This window comes from Mustela erminea, chromosome 6, assembly GCF_009829155.1.
Source record: "Mustela erminea isolate mMusErm1 chromosome 6, mMusErm1.Pri, whole genome shotgun sequence".
Taxonomy (NCBI): Eukaryota; Metazoa; Chordata; class Mammalia; order Carnivora; family Mustelidae; genus Mustela; species Mustela erminea.
The window spans coordinates 128,581,858-128,603,062 of NC_045619.1; the positions used below are offsets into that span (position 1 = coordinate 128,581,858).

At 36.4% G+C, this 21,205-nt stretch overlaps 1 protein-coding gene and 1 long non-coding RNA gene across 2 annotated transcripts in view; one reads left to right on the plus strand and one right to left on the minus strand.

Moving 5' to 3' along the window:
* The window catches only part of LOC116594351, a 48,527-nt gene extending 35,546 nt beyond the window's left edge, over positions 1-12,981 (minus strand). Inside the window, exon 1 of the long non-coding RNA XR_004287179.1 lies at positions 12,901-12,981. This is a non-coding gene — a long non-coding RNA (uncharacterized LOC116594351). The remainder of the gene's footprint in view (positions 1-12,900) is intronic.
* Positions 1-21,205, plus strand: part of GPR158 (G protein-coupled receptor 158) — a 420,682-nt gene that overhangs the window by 14,248 nt on the left and 385,229 nt on the right. The window contains exon 2 of the mRNA XM_032349655.1: positions 17,189-17,294. Within this exon, the coding sequence (XP_032205546.1) occupies positions 17,189-17,294 (106 nt within the window). The remainder of the gene's footprint in view (positions 1-17,188; positions 17,295-21,205) is intronic.

A 21,205-nucleotide genomic window follows, 5' to 3' on the forward strand; every position in this document is an offset into this window, starting at 1 on the left:
CCTTTTTAGTAAATTTGTTTTCATTTGGAAGTCTCTTTTAATTTCTATGAACTCTTTCTTGTTTAGTTTTTTTTCATAATTGTATGTTTATTTTCTTAAATCTCCTTGAGAAAATTAAAATACTTATTAAATTTTCTTCTGTTGCCTGAATTATTGCTGTTTGTTCCTGGTTTAGTTGTTTTGCTTTTTCATACCAGTTCTTCCTTATGCTACCCGTTCATCTCAAATATGATCCTTAGTCATCCATTTTCTGACTGAAGGGCTAGGTTAATTTACATAGCTAGGGGAAATGAAGCCTTGTGTCTGGTGTGTAGGCCTAGTTCCTTAGTAGACCTCTTCCTTGACGTAAGGCTTCAATCACTTTAGGATGTCTGAAAAGGAAGCTGGCTGTCTCTGGCCCACCCTAAACCTCTGGGAGAACTAATAGCCAATTTTAGAAGTTTTAGCTCTTCCCAGGTATTTCTTTTCCTCTATATTCTTGATTTTCAGTTTGGGAAAAACTGCCCTTACTGCACACAAGGAGAGGTCTACCAACTTGCGTAACTGAAGGATGTCCTACAATTCATCACCTTGATGTCTGCCTCATTTTCTACTTCTGTTCTTGATACCAGTTGACTTTGAGCTTAAAATCTTTCCGAAAAGTCTGCTGGAAGAGCAGTTTTTACCTCCCTTCCAGGCTTTTCCTGCTTATGTCCTGGACTCAGCTGTCACCACTCCAGCTTATCATCAGTATGATCCCAGAGAATCATGTCAAATCTCTGGTCAGTTATTTTGCCTCATGCCCTTTCATATTTATTTACTGTCATTACAGTGGGATGTGGAGGTAGATAAATATAGCTCAACTCATCAACTTGAACAAGAATTCACTCTGAGGTCTTCTGATGGTCTTGTTACCCTTACCAAGGATATGTGCATCATATTCAGCTCTTTTCCTTGTTAGGTGTGTGTCCTTAGGCAACCCATTTCATCTCTTTTTGGTCCCCAATTTCCTATTATTTAGGGGAAATGATATTGACAATAGTTATAAACTGGGGAAATAATATCAGCCACACTGGTTCAGTGAGGATGTTTTAAGGGTGTCTAGCATAATGTCTGAGACATAATGAGCACCAAATAAATGATAACTTAAAACATAGGGTTCAAATCATACAAGTAAAACCCATATTTAGTTCACATATTGGGTACCTAACCAAGGCTACTTATTTTAATTTCAATGGGAACATTTTTTTATTTACTTTATGGCCTTACTTAAGCTGACATTTTATTTTATAGACTATTAGAGTCTAGAAAAAAGTCATTTAGAGTGAAAAAAAAACTGGACATATTATTCAGGTGGGTAATTTAACTTGAAAAATCTACATAAATAGGAGCCAACAGAAATAAAAAGAGACAAGTTTAGTAATTTAAGAAATGATTAACAAAAAAAGTATTTTCATTGAGCTACTATAGCCAAACACTAACATAAATGGCATTTTAATTAAATCAACAGGAAACTGAAGGTATAAGATCATTATTTTATATTTTAAGACAGATTACAGCATTCACATTAAACATTTATTTTCCTTGACATATATACTTTGTCATTTTTTTCTCCCTAGACACAAAAATATGAATTTGGACATATTATATAACTTTTCTGAACCGTTTTTCCTCATCTATAAAATGAGAAAGTACTTCCTCTTTTATAGGATTCTTACTTGGAAAAAAAATGAATCAATATAGGTGATCTCTTTGAACTGGGTTCCCTGACAAGGACTTATCCTACCCCGTTCAGAAAGGATAGAGGTGATACAAGGAACACTGTGGATGTGTTTGATAAAATAAATTGTCCTCTTGTTATACAAAATTGAAATAAAATGAAGCTCAAAACTATCCCAGTGGAGGAAAACCACAAAATGAGACATTAGTCAGCTATCTCTATAAAAGTAGCAGACTCAAAATACATTTTTCAGAGGGACAGTCATCTATTATCAAATTCTAAATCCTAGAAATTTTAAGAGATATGCTGCACTTAATTTTGAAAGTAGTATCACCTTGAGGAGCCCCCAAAATACAAAGATTGTATATAGATGTTCCTCCTGATTGACCTTACTTCCCTGATGACTGACCTTACTTCATTTTATATTTATAGGTTCTTTCCCTTTTTTAAAAATCAAACTTGATTTATTTTTTTTTCCACACATAATGTACAGATCTTCCCAAGGAAGGTGTGGCCTGATTGCCAAAAAACCTTCCAAGAACAAGAAGCCAGACAGATGGAAGACGTTTGTCACTATGTAAAGTTTGGCAAGCTTTCTCTGGACATGTCTGCTACAAAGCAGTGTAGGGGAGGAGAACATTTACTTGCTTTAAGACAGGCTGTTGTCAAATTCTAGATGTTCTAGAGGGCATCAGACTATGTTGTTCGTTCTTTTGCATTTCTTGTAGTTATATGCTTGAGCTAAATGATACAGAGGCTGGGTGATTTCACGATGATGTTTTCTGTGCATGAGATGCCCCAAGTGAGGAAATTATACAAAGATTACTTAAGTCACTGAAACAAGAATCTAGATTCTTTTATAGTTAGATGGGAACAGAAAGGAAATAACACTTCTTCTTCCCCTTTTAAAAGTCTTTTCACTTTTCCTTGATCCTATCCCATTTGCAACTAAACGGTGAAGCGTGCTCTTGTGTTCATATACTATCTGTGTGCAAATAATTTTAATTAAATACTTGCTATAAAGCTGATTATTCTTACTTTTAATTCCCACAACTCTCTTTTAAAAATCTCTTCATGTTGTTACATACACAACCAGTCCATTTCTCTACTGCAATATAGTACTCTACCACTGCATAGTGTGTAGAAACTGTCCAGTTCCAGGGATGGGCACCCAGAATGCTTTCAATTCTTGCTATTACAACAACACTGTGATAAATTTAGATGCCCCTTTATAGACTTGAATGAGAATTTATTTGAAAGGTAAACCCAAGAGCAAGATTTCTGGGTCATAGAGGGGGGTAAATTTGTTTTATAAAATATTACAGGATTGTTTTCTCGATAGGCTGCACCAGTCTACATACTTACCAGCAGGGAATAAAGGATCCTAGAGCTTTACAGTACTGCCAACACTTGGTATTATATGGCTTTCTAATTTTTTGCCAGTTTAATGAATGCAAAATGGTATCTCACTATTGTTTTAAGTTGCTTAAGCATCTCTTCATGTGCTTGTAATAAGCATGTTGGTTTACTTCTCTGTAAAATGCTTGTTTATATCCTTCGTATTTTTCCCAATAGGGTTTCTGTATTTATTGAATTGCAAGAAATCCTGGTGTATTCTAGATACTACTTCCAGGCCAATTTTAGACATTGTAATATCACCCAATCTGTTAACTTTAACTTTGTTCATAATCTTTTTCCCTTGAACAGAATTTTCAAAAATTTCTGTTATTAAAAATTTGCCTTACAAAAAATAATTTGCCTTACAGTTTATGCTTTAGGGTTTAAGAAATCTTTCAATACCTTATCAAAAAATATTCTCGTATGTTATCAACTACTAACTTTAAAGTTTTACCTTTCACAGTCAGGTTTTTAACATCTAGAGGTACCCTTGTATGTGGTATTAGGTAGGAACTGAAGTATTATTTTTGTTCACTTAGTGAGCCAGATTCCCAACACTATCATCTTTATCATATGTGTATGGTACCCAGTATGCTATATGCATATACGTTTCTGAATTCTTTATTTTGTTCCACTGCATCCCATGTCTGTTTTTCTGTCAATATTGTTTCATTGCCATGGTTGGGCAGTACATCCTACTAATAGCCTGGGCAAGGCCTACCTCTTTTCTTTTCACAGCTTATTTTTATTATTCTACTTATAGCAAGCTATCAAGTTTCTCAAAAATCCATATGGAATTTTAGTTGGTTCTTCATTAAATTTGTAGCTGCATTTAATGATAATTCACACTTTTAATTAGTAAATTATTCCTTCTTAGAGCATGGGATATTTCCCCATATTATTCAGCTCCTCTATTTTGTCCTTCATTACAGTTTCAAAATTTCTCTGTAGAGGTTTTGCGTATTTGTGATTAACTTACCTACTATAGAATTTATGGATTCTTTTGGTATTTTAAGTGGCATCTTTTTAGTTATAATATTTTGTTGGAGATTGTCAATATAGATAAGTGCTATTGATTTTTGTACATTGATCTTCTGTCCATCACCCTTGCTGAACTTTCTTATTATTCTCATATTTGTCTGTTGATTTTATTGCCAGATAAATGATCATCTACAAATAATGATGCTTTAATCTCTTCTGAACTTTACATATAAATTTTTTCTTTATAGAATTAGTTGTGACTTTCAGTACTATATTAAACAGCATCAGAGATTGTAAGCACTCTTGACTTAAAGGTAACATCTTAAAAAGTTTCTCCTTTAAATATATCATTGATAGAAGCAATCTTTATCAAGTTAAGAAAGTGCTCTTTATTTCTAGTTCATTGTTAATGGAAATTAGGTGGTAGAATTTTGTAATATGTTTGTTTATCTTGATTAAAACAATCAGATAATTTTTCTCACTTCTTAAAGTTGTGAATTTCACTGTTACATTTTTTTTAGCTTTAAAATTTTTTTTTAATTTTAAAAGATTTTATTTATTTAAGAGAGAGAGAGAGCGAGAGCGTGCGTACACGTGAATGTGCACAAGAGTGGGGGAAAGGCAGGCAGAAAGAGAAGCAAACTCCCTGCTGAGTAGGGAGCCCGATGTAGGACTTGATCCTGGGACTCCAGGATCATGACCTGAGATGAAGGCAGTTGCCCAACCAACTGAGCCACCCAGGCATCCCAGCTTTTTAAGTTTTTAATTCCAGTTAACATACAGTGCTCTATTAATTTCAGGTATACAATATAGTGACTCAACAATCCCGTATGTCCCCATCGTTCATCACAATAAGTGTATTGCTTAATCCCCATCATCTGTTTAACCCATTGCCCACACCTTCTCCCCTCTGCTAACCATCAGTTTGTTCTCTACAGTTAAGAGTCTATTTCTTGATTTGTCTCAATTTCACTTTTTTCCCCCTCTGCTTATTTATTTTGTTTCTTAATTTTCACGTATGTGTGAAATCATAGGGTCTCTCTCTTTCTGACAGGCTTATTATTATATCTCTTGTTTCATCCATGTTGTTTCAAATGGCAAGATTTTATTCTTTTTTATGACTAATATTCCATTGTGTGATTACATATTTATATATAACACCTCTTTTTCTTTATCCATTCATCAATCAATGGGCACTTGAGCTTCTTCTGTAACTTGTCTATTGTAAATAATGCAGCTATAAACAGAGGGGTTCATGGATTCTTTGGATAAATACCCAGTAGTGTGATTAACTTTTGGAGGAAGCGCCACACTGTTTTTGTACAGTGGCTGCACCAGTTTGCATTCCCACCAACAGCAAACCTTACAAACACCAGTTGTTTCTTGTGTTGTTATTAGCCATTCTAACAGGTGGGAAGTGACATCTTATTGTAGATTTGATTTTCATTTCCCTGATACTAAGTGATGATGAACATCTTTTCATGTGTCTGTTGGTAATCTGTATGTGTTCTTTGGAGAAATGTTATGTTCATGTCTTCTGCCAATTTTTAATTGGATTATTGAGGGGTTTTTTGGTGTTGATGTATATAAGTTATTATGTATTTTGGATGCTAAACCTCCATCAGGTATGTCATTTGCAAATAACTTCTTCTATTCAGTAGGTTACCTTTCAGTTTTGTTGATTTTTATCCCCTTCATTGTGCAAAAGCTTTTTTTTTTTATTATTATATATAGTCCCTGTACTTTATTTTTGCTTTTGTATCCCTTGCCTCTAGAAAAAAGTTGCTATGGCTGATGTTAAAGAGGTTATTGCCTGGTTCCTCTTCTAGAATTTTTATAGTTTCAGGTCTCAAATTTAGGTCCTTATTTCATTTTGAATTTATTTTTGTGTGTGGTATAAAAAATGGCCCAGTTTCATTCCTATGTGTGTTGCTACCCAGTTTTCCCAACACTACTTGAAGTGACTTTCCCTGTTCGGCATTCTTTTCTGCTTTGTCAAAGGTTAATTGACCATACGATTGTTGGTTTATTTCTGGGTTTTCTATTCTGTTCTATTGATCTATATGTCTATTTTTGTGCCAGTACCATACTATCACTACAGCTTTATAATATGACTTGAAAGTCTGAATTGTGATGCCTCCAGCTTTGATTTTCTTTTTCAAGATTGCTTTGGCTAATCAGGGTCTTTATGGTTCCATATAAATATTAGAGTTAGTTGTTCTAGCTCGTGAAAATGCTGTCATTATTTTGATGGGAATTGCATTATATGTGTAGGTTGGTTTGGGTAGTATAGACATTTTAACAATATTTGTTCTTCTAATCCATAGGCATGGAATGTCTTTCCATTTCTTTGTGTTCTCTTCAATTTCTTTCACCAGCGTTTTATAGTTTTTAGAGTTTGAGTTTTTAGAGTTTATAGTTTTCCTTCTCTCTTTGGCTAGGTTTATTCCTAGGTATCATTAGTTTTGGTGTAATTATAAATGGCATTGTTTTCTTAATTTACTCTTTCTGCTATATCATTATTGGTGTAAAAAAGGGCAACAGATTTCTGTACATTGATTTTGTATCCTGAGACTTTATGGAATTATCAGTTCTAGCAAGTTTTTAGTAGAGTCTTTAGGTTTTCTGTATATTAGTATCATGTCATCTGCAAATATTCAAAGTTTTACTTCTTCTTTACCAATTGGGATGCCTTTTATTTTTGTTTTCTGATTGCTGAGGCTAGGACTTCCAGTACTATGTTGAATAAAGTGATGAGAGTGGACATCTTTGACTTGTTCCTGAGGGGAAGAGCTTGTTCCTTAGGGGAAGAGCCCTGTTTTCTGCATTGAGGATGATAATAGCTGTGGGTTTTTCACATATGGCCTTTTTCCCCTCTATCCCTACTTTGTTGAGTGTTTTTTGTCATGAATGGATATTATACTTTGTCAAATGCTTTTCCCGTGTCTATTAAAATAATCATATGGTTCTTATCTTTTCTCATATTGATGTGATATCGATTTCTTTGTGAATATTGAACCACCTGTGCTACCCAGGAGTAATCCCACTTGATCGTGGTGAATGATTTTTTTAAATGCATTGTTGAATTCAGTTTGCTAGTATTTTGTTGAGGATTTTGCTTCTATGTTCATTAGAGATTGGCCTATAGTTCTCTTTTTTATTAGTATCATTATCTAGTTTTGGTATCAGGGTAATGCTGGCCTCATAGAATGAAACTGGAAATTTTCCTTCCTTTTCTGTTTTTTTGGAATAGTCTGAGAAGAATAGGTATTAATTCTTTTAAAAATATTTGATAGAATCTACCTGTGAAGCTATCTGGTCCTGGACTTTTCTTTGTTGAAAGCTTTTTGACTACTGACTCAATTTCTTTGTTGGTTATTGGTCTCTTCAAATTTTCTATTTCTTCCTGTTTCAGTTTTGGTAGTTTATATGTTTATAGGAATTATTCCATTTGTTGGCATATAGTTTTTCATAATATTCTCCTGTTTGTATTTCTGTGGTGTTGGTTTTTATTCCTCCTCTCTCTTTGTGATTGTGTCTGAGTCCTTTCTCTTTTTTTCTTGATACATCTGGCTAGATGAATAAATTTTATTGATTTTTTTTTTCAAAGAACCAGCTCCCAGTTTCATTGATCTGTCTTGTTTTGTTTTTTTAAGTTTCTATATCATTTTTTTTTTCTGCTCTAATCTTTATCATTTCCTTCCTTCTGATGGTTTTATGTTTTGCTTATGCTTCTTTTTCTAGCTCCTTCAGATATAAGGGTAGGTTGTTTATTTGAGATTTTTCTTGTTTCTTGAGGTAGGCCTGTATTGCTATGAATTTCCCTCTCAGAATTGCTTTTGCTGTATCCCAAAGATTTTGGACCATTTTGTTCTCATTTTCATTTTTTTTTCCATGTTACTTTTTAATTTCTTCTTTTATTTCCTGGTTGACCAATTCATTGTTTAGCAGTATATTATTTAACATCCATGTATTTGTTGTCTTCTCAAATGTTTTCTTATGGTTGGCTTCTAGTTTCAAAACACTGTAGTTAGAAAAAATGCATAGTATGACTTTGATCTTCTTGAATTTGTTGAGGCTTGTTCTGTAGGCTAATATGTGATCTATTCTGGAGAATGTTCCATGTGCATTTGAAAAGGATGTGTATTCTGCTTAGGATGGAATGTTCTGGATATATATCTGTTAAATCCACTTGTTTCATTGTGTCATTCAAAGCCATTGTTTCCTTGTTGATTTTCTGTTAAGATGATCTGTTCATTGATGTAACTGGGTGTTAAAGTTCCCTACTATCATTGTAATATTATCAATTAATTCCTTTATGCTTGTTATTAACTGTTTTATGTATTTGGGTGCACCTACATTGGGTGCATAAATATTTACATTTGTTAGATCTTCTTGTTGGACTGTCTGCTTTAATATTATATAGTGTCCTCTTTTGTCTCTTATTATAATCTTTGTTTTAAAGTCCATTTGCTCCAATATAAGAATTGCTACTCCAGCTTTCTTTTGACATCCATTTGCATGACAGATGTTTCTCCATTCACTCACTTTCAACCTGCAGGTAGGTTTAGGTCTAAAATGAGTTTCTTATAGGCAGTATGTAGGTAGGTCTTGTTATTTTAGCCATTCTCTCTATAACTTCTGGAGTGTTTAGTCCATTTATATTACTTATATATACATATTTATTATAACTTTATTATTTGTTTTGTGGTTATTTCTGAAGATTTTCTCTGATCCTTTCTTTCTCTGTTTCATGGTTTGCTGATTTTCATTAATGATATATTTGGATTTTTTTCTCTTTATTCTTTGCATATTTATTAGTGGTTTTTTATATATTGGTACCAATAGGTTTGTATATAACCTCTTCTGCATACAGCAATCTACATTAAGTTGATTTCATTTAATTTTGAACCCATTCTTTTCCCATCCCCTCCCCACGATGTAGGTATTTATTTCTATATTTTATATCCCTTTATCTCGTGAGTTTCTTGACTGATTTTTTTATAGACATACTCATCTTTGCTTTTTTTGTGTGTTTCCTACCTTTCTCTTTCACTCCAGTTGTCTACAGAGGCTCTCTTTGCTGTTGTGGGCAATGTTTGATCCCTGGCCTGAATGTGGCATGCTTTAACTAGGTGTGCTCTGATATGTTTGTGAAATGAGACCTGGCACCACCACTGCAGAAGCTTAAGTGCCTACATTGGGAAATGCAGTGTTTGCAGGGACTTGGGCTGGTCTTCTGTGGGGGTGGGGTTGGTGTTGGGGTGATCCACTATAATGGGACTGAGACATGACTGGGAAGGGTAGTTTCACTGGAGCATGGTGTGGTGGGGTTTGGTGTAAGCAGTTTAGGTAGTGGGTGTCAGAGCTGTACTAGTTCCCACAGTTGGCCATGTGCTTATGCAGAGGAGCAGGGGAGAAAAATGGCACTAGCCACTTCCTTTGTTCTTGAAGGGGTTCTGTCCATGAACACTCTCTAGTATGTGCTCTGATATGGGCCAATAACCTCCCCATTATGTGCCCCTGGAGCTCTTCAGATTATTGTTTCCATGATGTGTGCCCATAGGTTGTTTGCCTGCCTTCTTTCCAAGAACAGTTCAGTGCCCTTGGGGCTCTATCATAGCCAAGCCCAATGACTTTTATAACTCCAGGCCTTATGCCTTACTGGTGGCCAGAAGTCTAGAAATTTGGGCCCTCTCACCTTCCAAGCCAACTGCTATGGGATTTTAATTTCCCATCACTCCCCATGTGCTAGTGTGTCTCTCACTCTTCTCTAATACCACTCCATCCTTACTACAGCAGCCATAATCTGCTTCTCTCCCAAAACCTGTATCCACACTTTCTATCTTCTTCAATGTGACTTCTTTTCAACCTTTAGTTGTAGAGTTTGTTCTGCTAGTCTTCAGGTCAATCTCTGGGATATTAGGATGATTTAGAATGGTTAGTTATATTCATGGGATGAGACAAGCTTGTGGTCCTCCTACTCAGCAACTATTTTCCCTCATTGATAGATTTTCTCACATTAAAACCTCCTTTCATTCTTAAGATATACTCTAGTGGATCATGATTTATAATTATTTTAAGATATTTTAACATTTGGGGCACCTGGGTGGCTCAGTGGGTTAGGCCTCTGCCTTCGGCTCAGGTCGTTATCTCAGGGTCCTGGGATCGAGCCCCACATCGGGCTATCTGCTCAGTGGGGAGCCTGCTTCCCCCCTCTCTCTCTGCCTGCCTCTCTGCCTACTTGTGATCTGTGTCTGTCAAATATATAAATAAAATCTTTAAAAAAAAAAGATATTTTAACATTTTATTTAGCCAATATTTCCCTTAGGATTCTTGGATCTATGTGTAGTTAAAAGGGGGGTTACAGTTTTTTTTTTTTTTTTAAGGTATTGTTCTCATGTAGTTTGGAATCAAAATCACATAAACTGCATTGTTTTTGTTATATTTTTATTTTAAAAATTTGTAAAAATATAAGAAATATTTCTTAAAAGTTTGGTAGAATTTGTAGATAAAACATGTAAGCCTGAAGCTTTTCTGGCAAGTGAATGATTTAATTTTTTTTATACTTATTATCCTGTTCAAGTTTTATATTCCTTCTTGGGCAAGTTTGCCATTTTATATTTTCTAAAAATTTATACTTTTTTCATTAATTCTAGTTTTTAAAAGTTTATTAGAGAATCATTAATCATAATACTGTTTTTTAGAGCATTCCTTTGTATTTTTTCCACTATATTTATTTGCCTATTTTCTTTTATTTGTGTATTTTTTAATACTTGAGTCTCTTATTCATCTTTTCAAAGAACTTTAGCTGTTTTTATAACTGAGAAGTTCTAACTATTTTGAAATAATTTTAGATTTTAAGAAGATTAGCAAAAATAGTAGAGAAAGTTCCCACATACCATTTACTCAACTTCCAGTAACATTAAAATCTTATGTAACCATGGTAAAACTATCAAAACTAAGAAAGTAATGTTAGGGCAATACTGTTAAATTACAGATCTTGAGACACCTGGGTGGTTCATTTGGTCAGGCATCTATCCACCTTCGGCTCAGGTCATGATCCCAGGGTTCTGGGATCAAGTCCCACATCAGACTCCTTGCTCAGCAGGGAAACTGCTTCTCCCTCTCCCTGCCACTCTCCCTGATTATGCACTCCAATGTTATAGCAGCATTATCAACAATAGCCAAATTATGGAAAGAGCCCAAATGTCCACTAATGAGTAGATAAAGAAGATATGGTGTGTACACACATGCACACAGGAGCTAGGAGAAGTATTACAAAGACATGAGCTATGGAAATTTTAGTCTGGTGGGGAAAACAGACCATTAAAGTATAAAGAAGGTAAGTATAGCATATTATGGTAAGAATATGGAAGTAGCTTCTAAATCAGAGTTTATGAAAGGCTTCAGAAAGTCAGGGAGGAGCTATGATTGTTAAAGCACAGTTTAGGGAAAGGGACTTCAGGTATAAAGAAATGTATAAAAGAATGGTTTTCTGAGATAGCATAAGTTTTTAAGGACACCACATGTAATTGTGAATTGTTTGGAACAAAGAATGTGTGCAGAAGAGTGGTTGGTGATGTCAGTAGTAGGAGGGGTATGATACAACATTATACCAAAGAGCCTGGATTTTATTCTTTAGGACAGTGGGAAATACTGACTTTAAGCTGGAAATCTTTAGGATCGGATGGACATATTTCGAAGATTACATAGACAGCAGAGTGTGATGCTTAAGCTCCAATGCCCTTGGCTTTCACGGAAACCTTCTAAAGTCCTAGAATGAACACTAGGAATGAGTTTTGGGGTCATATGTTTTTCTGTAAAATTTGAAAAAGGAGGATATTTTAACTGCAATGTTCTCTTTCTACTTAATACATTTGCTTCTAATACATTTTTCCTAGGCTGTGGTATTTTGGAAACCACCTAAGGGAAAGTTCAGCATTATTTAGCTATATATATATATATATATATATATATATATATATATATATATACACACACACACACACACACACACACATATGACTTATCTATTTATTTGAGAGGGAGGGAGACAGATAACAGGAGTGGGAGGGGCAAAGGGAAAGGGAGAGAGATTCTCAAGCAGACTCCCTCCTGAGCTGAGACGAGCAGGGGCTGCAACCCAGGACCTTGAGATCGTGACCTGTCTGGAAACCAAGAGTGGAATGCTTAAGGTACTGCACCACCCAGGAACCCCTAGTAATATATATTAAAGTAGTTTGTACTACTGGCATAGAAATAGCTTCTGGTGTGATCTTATTATCCACACTGCAGTTAAAAGGCAAAGATAGAAGGCCAAAGGTCATATTGTAAAATGTGTATTCATGATTTTGTGTCTGTTTCTTAGAGAAGGACCCTAAATCATATACACTTCAGGAACAGGATCTTTACCTGGAGCAATCTGAGACAGGGCTCAATCAGTAAATGATTGTAAACATTTTTTTAGCCTTGCGAGAGATGAAGACCCGAACCAAGGCAGTAACAGTGAAAATGGAGGGGAAAGGTTACGATACAAGGAGCATCCAGGGGGTACGATCTAGGGAAGGTGGCACTTGTTTTGAGCTGGGGGTTGGTTTCACAACAGGTTATCACCTTGGATAACTGGAAGGACGGAGGCGCCATCACGGGCAAAGAACATTAGGGGAACTGAAAATTTGGGTGGAGGATGAATCGCATTTTGGGCTTGTTGCGTTTCAGGTGTCAGACAAGAAGACAAAAATGCACGTCTGCGGCTCAGCTAAGCCTCCAGGTGTTGGGGGATATAACTTGATAATATTTTCTTCTCTGGAGGCCACTACCGGGCTTTTTTGGCCCTCGCTTTCCAGTCCTCAGCCCAGGAAACCGCAGCAGTTTACACACCCCCAGAGCTTCCCAGCGGCGCCTGCTCACCGGATGTGCGAGCAGCACTTCCGCCCCCAGAGGCACGTGCTCAGGGGACGCTCAGGGGACGCTCTGCGCAGGCGCGGTGAGGCTCCTAGCCGGGCCCAACCTCTGTCGGGGCAGGGGTGTCTCGTGAGTGGTTTCGCCTCTGTGTGGTTTTCAGCAGGATACCTTCCTCCGCAGAGAGAGCTGTTCTCTTCCCACTTAATCCCCCCAACCTCCACTTTCCCCTCCGGAAGTCACCCGCACCTCCCTGAGGGCTTTGTAGGTCTCCAGGCACCCGAGGCAGCGATGCTAATGAAGATGAGTCAGCGCTGATTTCCCAGCTGGTAAACTCACGACTCATTACCTTTGGTGGTTTTGCACAAAGACCGGAAAGCTTCGGGAGCTGAGCTTGAGGTCTGATTTGACTTTTGGTTCTCATGTAGGAACCAAGAAGCAAGAGGGAAAATTCTCAGTGATTAAGATATCGATTTCTTAAGCCAGTTCCCCCAGGAAAGGGACCAGAGTTAATTGCAGCCTCTGGGAACCCCAACGTGGCTCCTGTCCCCGAGCAAGGCGGAACATGTGCACTCTCTTGACTGAATTCGTCCAGTGTAGCAGGATGGGGAGGGAAACTTGACCTCGCTCTTACTAACAGATGTGGAACAAAGACAAATAGAGAGTTTTATTAGTTTATTACTTACAGAAACATTCATAGTAAGCCATTCACGGCAGAACACCGAAATGTGGTGGACAGTAACAGTCCAGTGGGGGAATATTGTGTTATTGAAGATGGCTGGTGACTTAGAGTGTGATATGAGCCTGAAGCATCGGTTGGGTTAGAAATCTGTCCACTCTAAAAAACAAACAAACAAATAACAAACCCCATTCCCCTCACCTGCTTGAACGTTTTTTTCCCCGCCATTGCACTTGTTACTTTGTAATATATAGCATAATTTACTTACTTGTTAGAGCTGTCATTTATTATTTGTCCCACACCAGAGTTAAGCCCCATGGAGGCAGGAACTTTTTTTTTTTCTGCTTACAGTTGTGTTTCAAAGGCCAAGAACAGTTTTGGCCCAAAACTGAGTGCTTAACTCAACATATACTTAGTGAATGAATGGAAAAAAAAAAAAAAGGAGTATGTTATTTTTCAAAGAGCATGAGGTAGCCTAGAGTGGGCTTGCATGATTGGTGTGGCCTAGGTGGGACATAGTTCAAAGGCCTGCTAGTAAAGACAGCCAAAAAATGTACAAATGTTTGTGGAGTATAGGCTATACCCTAAATGATAGCTTCTCAAATTTCTCAGAATTTACCATCTTTTCTCATTAAATGTTCTGACATTTTTATATTTGGGACTATGCTGTTCACCTTCGTTGTATCTCTTATAGTGGTATGTTCATACTAGATAATAAGTATTTGTGGAAAGAGCAAGGGAGTGAACTTCATTAAGGCATTAGGTTACCTGGGAATTCATTTATTTATCACATGAACAGGCACTTGTTTTATAGAATTATGGCCAAGAATAGTAGTAGTTTGCAAATAGAGGTCTATTTCGGTGAAGAGGTCTATTTGTGAGTTTTCTGTGATAATTTTTAGGATTTCGTTCCAACAGTCCTCTGAAAATTTAACTTACACATATTCTGGGCTATCTGGATAACTAAATACTAACAGGAGATTTTGGTGTCTCTGTTTTGTGTCTCTTTTGAGCATGTTACCACTACTTAGTGTATTATTTTGTGGCAGGTTAATAAGAAAAACTCAGAGGCATCCTTTAAAAATGTAAAAGACTTATTCACCTTAAATGAGGCCCAAATGACAGTAAGCTACTCTGTCAGAAGATTTCACAGTAGTTTAAAAGAAGAAAAGAGAGAAATGAGTCATAGCATGTAGTAAAATAGGCTGGCTAAACTCTGTACCATATTCCTGTTCTGAGAGGTGTTTAGCTTGGCAAAGCATAATCATTGGTGTTTTAAATTAATATATTAAATTTAAATTTTGTTGACGTTATAGTTTTGTTTGCACTTTGTGATTTTGTGGGTCTTTTTTTTGTAGCTACAAGAAGTATAATATAAAGAATTTGAACCTAACTTTATATTTGTACGTATTTAATAATACATAATGAAAGTAGTTTAAATTAGGAACAGAAGACCTTAAAAATGTGTTTTTATTTTAGTGGATTTTAATGAGGTTTTATACTTTACTCAAGTTTGTGAAAAATGACATTACAAAGCTTTGAGCTTTAGGCTCCAGGACACAGAATATTTACTCTAATGATGTACAGCTACGAAAGTTCACTGTAGGAAAGATGTTTCTGCTGCTGGTAGTGCTCATGATGCCGAAATACAGAAGAGAGGGATCTTCGGAAATTGTTGGAAGATCAGTTGGAGAAAATGGAGAAATCTGAGATAAAACTGGAGCTTTCTTTGCAGTTTTGCTTTTGGCTCTGAATTTGTGAGTTCTCTTTCTTAGTGATTTTTCTCAAATGGCTAAGTGAAAGGCAGTGTTTTTGTTTCCAGATTTAAGAGAAGAAAAATGCTAATCAGCACTTCTGTAGATGGTGCAGATCTGTGGTGTGGAATACTGGGAGACCTAAAGTGCTGGTTTTTTTGTTTGTTTGTTTGAATTATGTTATGTTAGTCACCGTACAGCTCATCATGTTTTTAATATAGGGTTCCATGATTCATTATTTGTGTATAACACCTGGTGCTCCTTACAATACATTCCCTCCTTGATACCTATAACCCGGGCTACTCCATCCCCCCGCTCTCCTCCCCTCTGAAACTCTCAGATTGTTTCCTGGGGTCCATAGTCTCTTATGGTTCATCTCCCGCTCTGATTTACCTCCCTTCAGTTTCCCCTTGCTTCTCCTAATGTCCTCTGTGCTATTCCTTATGTTCCACATATGAGTGAGACCATATGATAATTGACACTCTCTGCTTGACTTATTTCACTTAGCATAATCCCCTCCAGTCCCATCCATGTCAGTGCAAATGGTGGGTATTCATCCTTTCTGATGGCTGAATAATAATAGTCCATCGCATATGTGAACCACATCTTCTTTATCCATTCATCTGTTGAAGGGCATCTCAGCTCTTTCCACAGTTTGGCTATTGTGGACATTGCTGTTATGAACATGGGGGTGCATGTGCCCCTTCTTTTCACTACATCTGTATCTTTGGGATAAATACCCAGTAGTGCAGTTGCTGGGTCATAGAGTAGCTCTAGTTTTAACTTTTTGAAGAGCCTCTGTATTGTTTTCCAGAGTGGCTGCACCAGCTTGCATTCCCACCAACAGTGTAAGAGGGTTCCCCTTTCTCCACATCCTCTCCAACACATGTTGTTTCCTGCCTTGTTAATTTTGGCCATTCTAACTGGTATAAGGTGGTATCTCATTGTGGTTTTGATTTATATTTCCCTGATGGCTAATGATGTTGAACACTTTCTTCATGTGCCTGTTAGCTATTTGTGTGTCTTCTTTGGAGAAATGTCTGTTCATGTCTTCTGCCCATTTTTTGACTTCATTACTTGTTTTTTGGGTGTTGAGCTTGAGAAGTTCTTTATACATCTTGGATACTAGCCTTTTATCTGTAATTTCATTTGCAAATATCTTCTTCCATTCTGTGGGTTGTCTCTTAGTTTTATTGACTGGTTCCTCTGCTGTACAGAAGCTCTTTATCTTATGAAGTCTCCAAAGTTCATTTTTGCTTTTGATTCCCTTGCAAAGCCCTGTTTAAAGTCATTGTGATAGAAGATCAAAGGAAAGATGCTATCTAGCCCCTCCCCCTCCCCCATCCCTTGTTCCCACACTGGGAAATAGGAAAAGAAAGAAAGGAGGTGAGGGCTTTGCTTTGGTTTACTTTCATAGAAGAGGTACTGGGAGCAGGTGTTATTTTAGAGTCGACTTTTCTACCATGTCCAGAGCAATACTAACTGGAGTTTAGTCAATCCACAAATATTTATTGAGCACCTCTATGTGCTAGGCGTTATGCAGGGAGCTGAAGACAGTGAACAATACAGGGACTTAAGTAAAACTAATACTTGCTGGTTCTGTTGTATCGTGTCCCTATCTTCACTTGGTACACTTTAGTTGAATATGAGTGGGCAATGTGAACATTTTTAGTGCACTCTTGATGTTGATTTGTCTAATTTCTGGGATGGGATACCGAATTAGAAATTGTAAGGGCTCAGATTAATTTGCTTTTATCTTTGTCTGTTTTTAAGGGGTGTTATGAAAGTTGACATAAATCTTCAGAAAGTGGACATTGACCAATGTTCAAGTGATGGCTGGTTTCCAGGAACTCACAAATGTCACCTTAACAATTCAGAGGTAAGAACCTGAAGATAAAATCCTCTAAAATCAGAAGCTCAGAAATGTATAACTTGAGAATTATATTGTATTTACATGGGTAAGTAAACAAGATGCATCTTACTGGGAAAGAAAAGTCTCATATGCAGTTCTGAATTGTTGCTAAATGAACTGAAAGGGGTAGAAAATTTTGTGCACAAAAACTGTTCATTTGGGGACTAAGAGAAAGCTGAAACTTAAAATATGTCCAAAGTTTGCATTAGTCAAAGGCTGACCCTATTCTTCAAAATGGGCTAGAAATTAAAATAACCATGAAGTGTGAAACCCAGGAGGGGTCAACCAGATTATGCATATTTTTATGCAGTATAATGCTTGTTGAAACACTGATGCTGTACATTCAGACATGCTGCCATCTGCTAGAAAAGTGATAAAGTAAGGCAGGGCAAATTTGAGAACAAAAAGAAAATTATTCAGGGACTGGGATAAGAAATACGTATATTTGTGTATGTTTTTCCAATTTTAATCTCTTGTCTGTGCTTGATTTCATGGGACTCTGATTGGTTTAAAAAATTAGTCAAAGAGATCATACTTCTGGAAATAAGGCTGTTCCGTGTCTTTTGTGGTTTGAAAGAAGAAATGTGATGACATCCTGATTTCATTTTCAATAATCTATCTATCTCTCAGGTCCCAACAGTATTTATTAAATACTTGAACTGTCCCAACTTCGAGTCCCTGGATTTGTGAGGAAAGTCAGCTTAATTTATTTAAAATACAGGGGAGATTGCCATAAATGTAGTAATTTAAATCTTCAATTTTAATTTTTTGTTCTTGCAAAAGGTGGTTTTATGTAGTATATATTTTTTCTATCTAATATGATGCTCTTTATTTGTTATTTGTTGTTATTTTATTTTTCTTGCAGCAGAGTTAATAGTGTTACATTAGTTTCAGGTGTACAATATAATGATTCAATACATAGTGCTCTACCACAATATTCTTCAACCTTCCTACCCTCTAAAAGCTTTAGAAAACCTCATGACTCCCTACATCTCTCTAAATCCATCACACATCCCTGCAAATATCCCTGTAACCCTCAAACTTCCTTAGTGCCCCCTGTACAGTCCCACACATCCCCATAGCCCCTCCCACATTTCTGTGCATCTCCACAAACCACCCCTCAACACAGCCCTCATTTCCTTCACTACCCCCACCCCCAAATTGGGACTCAGATGACGTAAGTGAAATGTTTCGGTTTTGTCAATTCATAGAAGTTCAAGGTTCTCTTTTTGCTTCCTTTCACTCTTTGTTCTTTTGATTTTGAACTTTCCTGAGTTTCCACTTCCCTTTGGGTGATTCTGGCATTTCTAAAGATACAAATTTCAATCACTGGTCTAGTGAACATCTTTAGCCTGATTATTATCTCTATGCCAATAGCATATAACCATTTAGGTTTGTCTTTTAGCCAGAGTGGAATTTTTTTCTGCAAGGGTGTTGTAGTGTAACTATTTCTGTATAGCCTTGTTTCACTGGTGCTCCTGGGTGGTTGGAATAAGCAGGCTGTCTACAAGCAAGGTGGGATTCACTTTTCAGATTGTTACAGTTGCTGCTTGCCTCTAATAATCTTGGTGTATTTGTTTGTTTATTTATTTGTTTTCCTTACAACACATCTATTTGACTAGACGGTTATATTGCAAGAATCTCTTTATCTTTCTGAGTGATTTATTTTCATTGTACCAGGATTAATTTTCTGGGTGTTGTGTCTTTTTAAAGCTTTGAAATACACTAAATTATTTCAAGATAAAATGTTAGCTTCTGCTCTGGCTAAGAAGGATTACATTGAAATATGTAACATTTTGCATTGTGTATATGAGCATTATATTTATTAGATTCCTACAGGAAAAACTGAGAAAACGTATTCTACAAGACTGACAGTTCAATGAAACTCATTTAAAAATGTTGTCAAAAGGGAATCAGTGATCAAAAATAACATCAATAAACAATGAATGTACAAAATGCATATTTTGACTTAGACTCTGCATCTCTCCAATACCTTCCCTTGCCAGGTGCTAGAATTGGGAGTGGGAGACATAGGTGTCCTGGGTTGGGCCCGAGAGGCCCTTGGTGGGTAGTCTGTCTCATGCAGGACTGCCATGGAGCCCTTCACACTGTTTTGCTGGGCTTCCTTAAGCTCCTGTAGTTGGTGCTGGTCACTGTAGGCATCTGTAATAATTCCACACCACATCTTCAGTCTAGGGACTAGCAGTGGTCTTTCAGACCTTCCCTGTACTGATGTGAGTTGGAGATGAGGAATTGGCTTCTATTGACCTTTTTGGTGCTTGGGAAAACAGAAAAATCACCTGGGTATTTCTTATCTCACTGGCCCTCCAGTCACATATTTTCTGTTATGGACCCCAAGGATCCCTATATAAACTGGCTTATGTTGGGAAGTCGTTAACATGACGTTTGTAGGGTGTAGGATATTCATCTTGATGAATATCTATATAGTTAGAAACAGAGATACTCATCGTATTTATTGTGGGTTTTATCTTGCCAATGTTTAATACTCCTCTTTTACGAACTCTAGTGGAAGTCACACATTTTAGTTCTATGGAGGCAAACTTTTCACTTTTAAAATGTTTCTGGTGTGTTAAGTTTTTAGCCTTCAAGGTATTGTAAACCAGAACAATGAGTCTGATATTGGAAATAGGTAAGTGGCATGTGACCAATGACAAAACCTCGGGAATATTTTAGAAGGGCATGGAATGATTTGTGAAGAAAATAATTTCTCAGTGAGTTTGGGTCCTTACAGGAACTAGGAAGCCACTTAGTATATTTTGAAGGGCAAAGTAAAACAGGATCTGAACCAACATCCTGAACTGGATTGTAGGATTGTTCTGGCTGTTTTTGTAAGTCGTCCGGATCATTGCAACAGGGACTTGATCATGTTGTCAGTATTCATTTAAATAATTCTTGGCCTATTTTCGTAACATTGTTTGTGCTGAGTACACCAAATCCTCTATTACAGAATAGTTTATTAAAAAACGCTAAAATAAATTGATATTCATTTTTGTTTTAAAGGTTTTCTTTTGCTTTGTTTCCATTATAAGGATTTTTAAAAAATCACTATTTAAAGTAGGACAGTGAAGTGTGTAAACCTGGCGATTCACAGACCTGTACCCCTGGGGATAAAAATATATGTTTATAAAAAAAAAAAAATAAAGTAGGACAATGACTTAAAATTTTTTGATTATATTCTACTAGTAAAAATGCTCTAAGTATCCATCCATAGTATATGTGTATTTTTAATCTAGAAAATATGAGTTTTTTCTTATATTTATATATTCTATATATTCATTAAAAACTTAGGTTTAGATAAAGAAATAATATTTTAATGTATATTGTATATTATAAATATTAAATCTTTAATGATAACAATAAATTAACTGATTCACAATTATGCTTCATCATTTTTAAAAATCTTAGTTTAATACTTAGTAATGCAATGATTATAGGTCTCTAAGTTCATTTTCTTTTTATACTTTTTTTTTTTATTTAAAGATTTTATTTATTTATTTGACAGAGAGAGATCACAAGTAGGCAGAGAGGCGGGCAGAGAGAGAAAGGGGAGGAAACAGGCTCCCTGCTGAGCAGAGAGCCTGATGCGGGACTCGATCCCAGGACCCTGAGATCATGACCTGAGCCGAAGGCAGCGGCTTAACCCACTGAGCCACCCAGGCGCCTTTATACTTTGTTTTAATGTCCGTCATGGTTAAAAATATGCCTCACAAGGATATGTCATTCCGAATTGAAGAAATAATTTGTTGACCATGTTTGCTAAAGACAGTGTTCATTTTTCAGTTTTGTGCAGGTTTTTGCAAAATTCAGCCGGCAGTCTTTCATCTAACCTGATGTCAGTTGGTCCTTACAAACTATCT